The sequence below is a fragment of the Tupaia chinensis genome, unplaced genomic scaffold (genome assembly GCF_000334495.1).
Source record: "Tupaia chinensis unplaced genomic scaffold, TupChi_1.0 Scaffold000115_1, whole genome shotgun sequence".
Classification (NCBI taxonomy): Eukaryota; Metazoa; Chordata; class Mammalia; order Scandentia; family Tupaiidae; genus Tupaia; species Tupaia belangeri.
In genome coordinates this window covers 9,130,433-9,139,188 of record NW_006159579.1, presented here as the reverse complement: position 1 = coordinate 9,139,188, position 8,756 = coordinate 9,130,433, and the positions used below count along the sequence as shown (strand labels likewise).

At 39.9% G+C, this 8,756-nt stretch overlaps 1 protein-coding gene across 1 annotated transcript in view; it reads left to right on the top strand.

Moving 5' to 3' along the window:
* The window catches only part of CHD6 (chromodomain helicase DNA binding protein 6), a 266,925-nt gene that overhangs the window by 123,404 nt on the left and 134,765 nt on the right, over positions 1-8,756 (top strand). The window contains exon 4 of the mRNA XM_027770197.1: positions 6,895-7,042. Within this exon, the coding sequence (XP_027625998.1) occupies positions 6,895-7,042 (148 nt within the window). The remainder of the gene's footprint in view (positions 1-6,894; positions 7,043-8,756) is intronic.

Sequence of the window (8,756 nt, the reverse complement as noted above, 5' to 3'; positions counted from 1 at the left end):
AGGGAAAGGGATGACCACTTGACCAGACCTGCCCATGTGTGTAGAGTCCTAAGCCAGGCTTCCCATTCAGAGGAGAAAGCGACTTAGCAGTAGTTGATAGCCTCACTGGCCACATGTCTTTTTTTTTGTTTTTCAAGAGATTTTTGCTATAGGGCACATGCACTTGATAGACAAAAAGCAAGAAATTACACACACACACACCTAGAGAGGTGGCCATGCTGCAGGTTTCAAGCCTTCACGTTCTGGGACTCAAGCCGCAGTTGACTATGTAGGAGTCCAGTGTCTTAACCATTACGCCATCTGCTGGTCCCGCCACATACACTTTTAACCTGGTTCATTTTCATTAGAAGCAATCTACCAAAGGGTATAAGACCGTTAGAACCAAGCAGCATAAACCAGGAAAAAGAAGAACGAACAGAACTACTGTCTCAAAAGAAACAATTCAAGGAAAAGAACCTGTGTAGATTTTAAGTTAGCATCCCCAGAGTCAGGGTGTTATTTTGTCTGCAAAACAAGAATGGGTTATGAAAAAAAGGAGCAATTATAAAGCAAAGAATTAATGGAAATTTAAAAACATGATTTTCTAATCTAAAACAATTCAACAAAAATATTGAGTAGAGGCAGTAATAAGGGAAGTGTATAAGATCTAAATTCATCAGCATTCATATCAGGATGTCAGTAGCCATTGCCTAACCTTGAATAATGAACTAAAGCTATGAACATATCTGGAGTCAAGGATGTATCAGTAGAAAATAATTCTTTCTGTGAAGCAGGATTTGGTACACAAGGGATGACTTATACTTTTCATTTGACACTTTACTACGCTTTATGAATTTTCATTTTCATTTGCTTTAGTTACTTTTAATAAGGTTACTTGGTAAAATGCTGTCTTTTTCATCCTACAAGCACATCATCTTTTTGTTTAATTTTTGCTAGGATAATATCAGAAACCTGTAACCTTTGTTAATGGTGCTAATGACTCATACAGTTAAGGGACAGGGTAGATTTTGATCATATTTGTTTACAGCAGACTACATCTGTACCAAAACAATTAGTTTTGTGTGTGCGTGTTTTCTTTTAACCAGTATCTTTAAAATCTATGCCAACTCAGTTTTCTCTTTCGTGGGTAACATCCGTCTTTTCAGTATTGTACTTCTGGGAAAAGGGCCAAAACTTATAGGAAGGCTAAGGCTAGAAGCTTCTCTGAAGTTCTCCAAGCTTCTGCATTGAATAGTGGTCCCAGGCTGGACTCTCTGACTAATTTTTTTTTTTTTTTTTTTAAGAAGGAGGGAAGAAAGGAAATTGTGTTTATAAGCTTACAAGGAATTTTTTCTTCCTGATACTCGTCTTTATCAGAAGAACTCCAGGCAGAATTTTTGGAATTGAAAATTGATTATGTTGCCAAAGATAACCCCCAGAAAATCACTTTGAGGATTTCCCACATAGAGTATCTTCTTACATAGCTCCAAATAAGAGAGTAGGTTTCAGCAGACATTTTTCTGTTTTATTGACACATAATTGGGAAAGTGTTTCCTCTCGCATCCTGCCCCCATGTCTTGACTAGAAATATCTGGTAGTGCCCCAGGCTTGACTTCAGAGTTGCCTCACCATAACTCCTCTTTAATTTTCACCATTTAATGTATTTCTAAAAAATGTGTACAACTCTCGGGAACCAGCAGTTAGCGTGATGGCTATGTCGCTAGACTCCCACGTAGTTGACCGCGGTTCGCGTCCTGGATCCGGTGGCTTAAAACTCACACCGGGCGCATGTGCATGCGTGCCCAAGATCCCGAGAGGAGAATGGAGGAGAAGGGATTGCGGCGTGACCATCCCCCCTGGGGGGTGATTTCTTGCTTTCTATCTCTCTCTCTCTGTCTGTCTGGCAAGCGCACGTGCCCTATAGTGAAAACCTCTAAAAAAAAAAAAAAAAAAACCTCTCCAAAAAAAATGTGTACAACTCTCATAGTAAAGCGTCATATTTTGGAGAGGTTCTGTTTCTTAATTGTGCTTTGGACTTGGTTTAGCTTTGAGTATGTTTTACAGCGAAACACATGTTTCCAGCATGTGTGAGTGAGTATTTAAGGAGCTAGACTCATAGCCTCATGATTAAGGGAGATGGATCCCATATAACCAACAGTGGTTCAAATCCCAGTTTCCGTGGCATGAGAAACATACTGGGCACATGTACATATGTGCCCCAAATCCCAACAGGATGGAGAAATGAAGAAGAGGCTGTGGCACGAATATTCCCTATTGGAGGGTGCTTTCTCCCTCTGTCTCTCTCTGGTGAATGCAAACACTTTCTGGCAGTTTAAAAAATATTTCAAATGAAGGTTAAATATAGGAGAGTATTTCAAAAAGTTTGTGGAAAAACGAAATTCAAGTATGAATTTATTTGGGTGCAGAAGTTTTTTTTAAATCCTTGCACAGTTTTTTCATTGTATGTGTTATCTATGAACTTATCAAAGTCTTCTTTTATATAGATAACTTTCCAATATAACGAAACCACTTTTAGTAGATAATTGAAGTTTATTTTCATGTCTTGAGAAGAAGGATTTAAAATTTTACAGAAGAATCAATGGGCCTCTGAGCATGTTATTATTGTACTGACTTTCAGGATATTATCAGCTTTCTTTAAGTTTCTGTCGAAAAAAATTAAGCACCTACTTTGTTTTGCTAAGAGAGTCATAAAATACCATCAATAACTGGATTTGTGGAGCTTTTTGTATATATATATATTTAGGTCATTAGAATGTTTTTATTGTGAAGTTTTTTTTTTCCTCTCCAAGTATATTGATGTCTTTCATGAGACAGACAAGCAGGAGCTTAGACAAGGTCTTGCCACTCCACTGTCTTTTTTTTTTGAGATAGATTTTTGCCATAGGGCACGTGCACTCACCAGAGATAGACAGAAAGCGAGAAATCATCCCCTCGCCCCCCCAGGGGGAATGGCCATGCCACAATCCCCTCTCCTCCTCTCTCTCAGGATCTTGGCACACAGGCACATGCACCCAGTGTGAGTTGTAAGCCACTAGGTCCAAGACTCAAACCACGGTTGATTATGTGGGAGTCCAGTGACATAACCATTATACCATTGGTCCCGCCACTTCACTGTCCTCCTCCTAAGCATCTGGCCAGGCAGGTTTGTAGGTGTGCTCCCAGCTTATAGAGGTTGGCCAGGAGTTCTAACCTCCTTCCCATGTGGCTGTAGTATTGCACAGTGGTGCTCTGCCACCGCTACCACTGCAGCTGGGCATGTTGCTGATTCTTTAATCAGTATTTTGAGAGTCAAATAACATTAAAAGAGATAGGGCACTTTTATACTTACCAAAAGGGGTATTGGAGGGTTTTTTGGTAAAAGAATCTACAAGCATGTGATATAAAAAAACAGCACCTGTGACTCAATTGACCTGAGTAGTGGCCTCTGCTCTGCTGCTGACTTGGGGACTTTTGCTGCCCCCTCCCCCATTCATTCTAAAGCACGTGGATGTTAGAGAGAGAGAAAAAGAGAAGCTTCCTTCACAGGGATCAGTCACTTCATGAGCTCTTTCCTCCAGTGCTCCAGTCCACCAAGATTTTAGGAATGTATCCATGTTTTCAGGCTGACAGGGCCAGGGACTTTAACTGCAGCTGACATGTGGTTCTAGCTCCACAGTCTAGCATACTACCAGCAGTGCCATAGACTTTAAAAAAAAATGGGGCCTTTTCTTGCTTTTAAACTTCACTTTCCTTAACTGGAATATAAGAATTATTTGCCACGGTTCCTTCATGGGATTGTGGTTGTTATAGCTAAATGAGACATGGAATGCATAAGTACATTGTAGAATATAATTGGTATAAAGTTTTTTTAAATTATCTTATTTATTATTATTATTATTTTTAAGTTTGCCATAGGGCAGCTGTGCTCACCAGAAAGAGATAGAGGAAGCGAGAAAGGAAAAGTGAAAAAGCAAGCCATCAGGTCCGGGACTCGAACTGTGATCAGCCATGTGGGCGTCCAGAGCCCTAACCACAGCTATAAAGTTTTTTGGTTTTTTTTTTTAATGAGATGATGCATAATATGAGATAAATATTTCTGTGAAAATTTAGCTTATATTTAAACTCTTTTCACCTGCTTCCTCTTTTCTGCATCAGTAAAAAGTGAGAAAACTTCTGCTTTTTTCCCCCTGCTTGAGGACACAAGTCCCATGTTAATATCTGTAATCCACTAAAATGGCAGGACCCCTTGACTGTCACTTCCTCCGAATATTCCTTCAGAATAATTTTTATTGTTAACTTATCTGGTAGGTAGGCAGGCGAGTCTCCAGCCTTGGGAAATCAAAGGTGAGCTGAGTTGTGCTGACCTAGCTGAGATCTGTGAGGGGATAAAGAGAAGCAGGCTGGTTTAGCCATTAGCACTGGTCAGTAGTCATGTGTGATCTCCCCTTTCTAAACAAGTCCATCCGGTCGCCTTATCTTTCCCCACACCTTCTGCCAATTCTCCTGATGGGAAATCCCAATACTTTTGGCTTTCTCCTCGTCTTCCATATTTTGTCCTAGCCAAGACTTCCTGGTTCAGCTTTTGAGCTTTTTAAATTTTTATTCATTATGTTTATTTTTTTTCATGAATGAGAAAGGCAGAGAATGAGAGAGAGTGAGCATTCTCAATAAAATCCTGACCCCACAGTCCTTCCCAACCCTCCAGCTTCATCCATCCTTGGATTGTGAGCAAGAACATGCATGGTACTCAGAGAGGACTTCAGACCTATCCAGGCACATTTCCCTGTGGGATTGCCTCAGAGAGTGTCACAGTGCACCATTTGGCCCCCTGCTGGACCTTTGGAAGCCCCTTTACCCTTGAGTTCTCATCAATGCTATCTAGCTTAGGTCTTCAGTCCTGGTTGCCTGGGTTGTCATCAGAGGCCCTATCTGCGCAGAATGAAGCCCTAACACCCTGGCCTGAATATTCTCACTCTGTCATGTATGTTTGTTTACTTGTCTTGTCATGCAGCCACACAGCCAGCCACACAGCCTATCTACTAAATTTCTTGGTAACACTGTTCCATTCCCCCAAGAATAACATGGCAATTAAGAAAACTTAGTGCCTGGGTTCTAGTCCTCTCACTACCATTTCCTTGCCATATAAATTTCCATGTTACACTGGAAATTTAATGAAACCTTTCTGTTCCATGAGATTTCTCATGAGATAAAAAGAGAATAGGATACATTATCTGCCCTATAGAGTTATTGTGAGGAGTAAAGGAAATAATATATAAATAGGACTTAGAACTATCCCTACATGTTATGTGTTATATAAATACTAGCTACAGTCTTTATTATTATTATTATTATTACTATTATCTGTGTCAAAATTATGTGTTTACAGTGCTCAACTGTGTTTTCCCAAATCTTCCAACCACAGGTAATCTTACACATCCATTAATGTCTCTGTCTCCTTAAAAAATTGTTTTAGGGCTTGTTTAAGTATTTATTAAATATTTACTATGTGTAAGACTTAAGATTACTCACTATGAGAAATACAAAACTTAAGAAAATTAGAGTCTGGTAGGAAAAAATCAAAGTATAAAATATTCATCCATCTAGCAAATAATTATTGAGCAATTGCAAAAGATCCAGGCACTGTATGTAGTTACATGGGTGCTGAGCCTGGTGTCATACTTAGCAGTTAACTTTGGTCAAAGAACAGTATTTGAGTACCTTAAGCAAGCACAGTCAAATTGCTTTGGAAATGTAGAAAAAATATTGTACCAGCCAAGAGGGTCAGGAAAGGCTTTTTAGAGATCTTGCTATTTATTTATTTATTTATTTTTGTCCATTGAGGCATTTTATTTGTATGTGTGTATTACATCCCTAGAAAAAGAATCCCAAGATTTTCCCTCCTGTGTGTGTTTCTGTCTTGCTTCTTCCTGGTCCATGATACCAGCTAAAGTTGTCAGTACAGTGAGATCAAACTAAGAGTATCTAAGTTCAGATTATACTGCCATTTCTGTAGATCTTTAGGTTGCAAATGAATCTAGCGCTGTTCATTCACACTTGTTTAACCTGCCTGTGAAGTTCATAACAATTTTTCTGTCTCTGTGGTCATTGATGATTTCAGATTTGCCAGTGCAACCATACGTCATCATCACAGTTAGAAACTGAACAGCGACTTTGGAGCATGACCCAATAAGAACCTGGCATTTGCCTTTCTTCAGTGTTGGTGATGCTCTTGAGAGCAGTAGTTGGGAAGTACATGCACACCATTATGCCAGCATGGAAAGATGGCAGAAAGAGCAGATGTTCACATCTTAACAGGCTTGTAGAATGGGTGGACTTTGCCCATCTTGACTTCTCTGAGGAAGCATTGATGTGCTGCCTTCTGCTATTGTTGTACATGGACTATAGAATTTTCATAATTGCGAGCTCCTCAAGCACAGGCACAGTATTCTCTTCATTTTTGAGTTCCTGATGCTCACTCTGGATCTTTATCCATAAGCCATATTCTCCACAGACGATGACAGCAGTTAAGATGCATTCTTCAGATGATGATGACAGATTAAGATGTCTCTTCTGTTATAACTTAAGGAGAGATTGTAATTTGATGATTCTTAATATCTATGAAGCAATTAAGCTTCCTCAGAGAATGTGTATAAACTGAAATTGAGTTTATTTTAGACATGCTCATGTTATTTATCATATTAATTATAGCCATAGTAGTCATGATAGGAATGTAATAATGTGAATTCTGCACCATGTAGATATTTCTTCTCATATTTCTGGGAAGACACTTATTCTCCATTAAAATCTAATCTGGTCCTAGAATTCCAAGGTATGTGATTTCATGACTTTTATTACATAAGACATCTTAGTTTTAAAAATTGCCCAACAGTTTTAATTCTGAATTTCTCCTTATAGCAAGGAGCAAGGACCAACCCCAGTGGAGAAAAAGAAGAAAGGAAAAAGGAAAAGTGAATCGACGGTGGAGAGTTTAGAGCTGGATCAGGGCCTGCCGAACTCATCCCTGCGGAGTCCTGAGGAGTCCACTGAGTCTGCAGACAGCCAGGTACCGCTGTGACCGGGAACCCTGGTGGAGGTTACGGCTGCTGGATTGGGTCTTCCCAGTATTGATCCTGTTGCCCCTCTATGCCTGTCTCTAGTGTACTGTCCTTCTGCACAGACCTGACTGGGCTTTTACTGTTTGTGGGTGAGCAGGTAGACCCAGACTTTTCCCCTAGCTTAATACATATACTAATAATATCCTAGTTTTGCTTCCTTCTTAGAAAGTAGCACGGTGTTAGGCTATAGAGAAAGTTGATATGGAAAATGAAGTTGTGAGCCAAGCTAGGTGAGATCCAGGGGGGCCTGTTTTGCCATGGAGATAATGCATTTAGTGCTCAAAGTGCTAGACCAGTCTCTACAGGTACATAATCCCAGCTGCTGGAAAAGTCAGAGGTGTATTTATTATGCCAAAACAGTAAGGAAGGATTAGCTAAACATGGAAACAAGGAGGTGCCCATCTAAATCAGGTTCCTAAACATATTCTAAAGCGCACCTGACATTGGTAGGGATTTTCTAAGTTGAGACAATGTTTTTTGGACATGAATTCTAATATTTAAATGAATATTAGAAAACAAGAATGTTTCCTCTGACATCAACAACAACTTGTCTTAGTCTTGCTACTACTGCAAGGAGACCATTTAGAATAAGAGTGACTTAACTGTTACCTCAAGGATCATCTGGCCCCTCAGAGGTTTTTTAGTGGTTCGCCGTAGGAAGATATAAACTTGTAAAGTCATGATATTAATAAGTAGTAATGTCTAGTGTTAGAGCAGCAACCCTTCCCTGCCTATAAACTGGGGCTGGTGGCCGTTAAATATCCAGATTGGCAGAGGGGCAGGTATATGAAGCTGATGGGATTTGGCAGGGAGCTAAGAATGGCGATCTGTATATAGGTCTCGGGAGAGATAGAATCCCTCACATAAAGAAGAAATGGGAAAACGGACACCTGGATCATGTCTTTTAGAGTAGGGAGGTGGGGTCTTTTGTTTTCATTTTGCACCTCCTCTTCTTTTTTCTTTTCTTTTTTTTTTTTTTTTTTTTTTTTTGAGAGATAGAGCTCACCAGACAGACAGAGAGAGTGAGAGGTCACCCCCAGGGGGATGGCCATGCAGCAATCCTCTCTCCTTCAGTCTCCTCTTGGGATTTTGGACATGCACACACATGCACCTGCATGAGTTTCAAGCTGCCGAGTCTGGGACTCAAACCACAGTTGAACACATGGGAATCCAGTGTCACAACCACTATACCATCTGCTGGTCCTTCTCCCCTCCCCCCCCTTTTTAAGGCTTCACTATTGGATAATGAGCTAGCTGGCAGGTGGTTTCCTGAAGTGATTCTACTGCTAGGATATGAGGAATGTGTAGAAATCAACTTTGTGCTTTTTTCTGTTTGAGGAAAGCACTGCACTGCTTATTTATTGTGTATTAATAGTCTTTCTAAAAGGTACAAACTACTTAATTAGAAATGAGGTTGTTTTTTTTAAAGAACTATTTATTTTACTTATTCTTTTTCTTTTTTTTTTTAATTTGATCAGATTGAGAGACAGAGAGGGAAAGTGAGAAAGCAAGCCACCAGGTCTGGGACTTGAACTGTGGGTCAGCCACGTGGGAGTGTCCAGCACCTAAACCACCATGCCACCTGCTGTTCCCAAGAGATGAGTTTTTTTTTTTTTTTTTTTTTGAGAGGTTTTTGCTATAGGGCATGTGCACCTGCCAGAA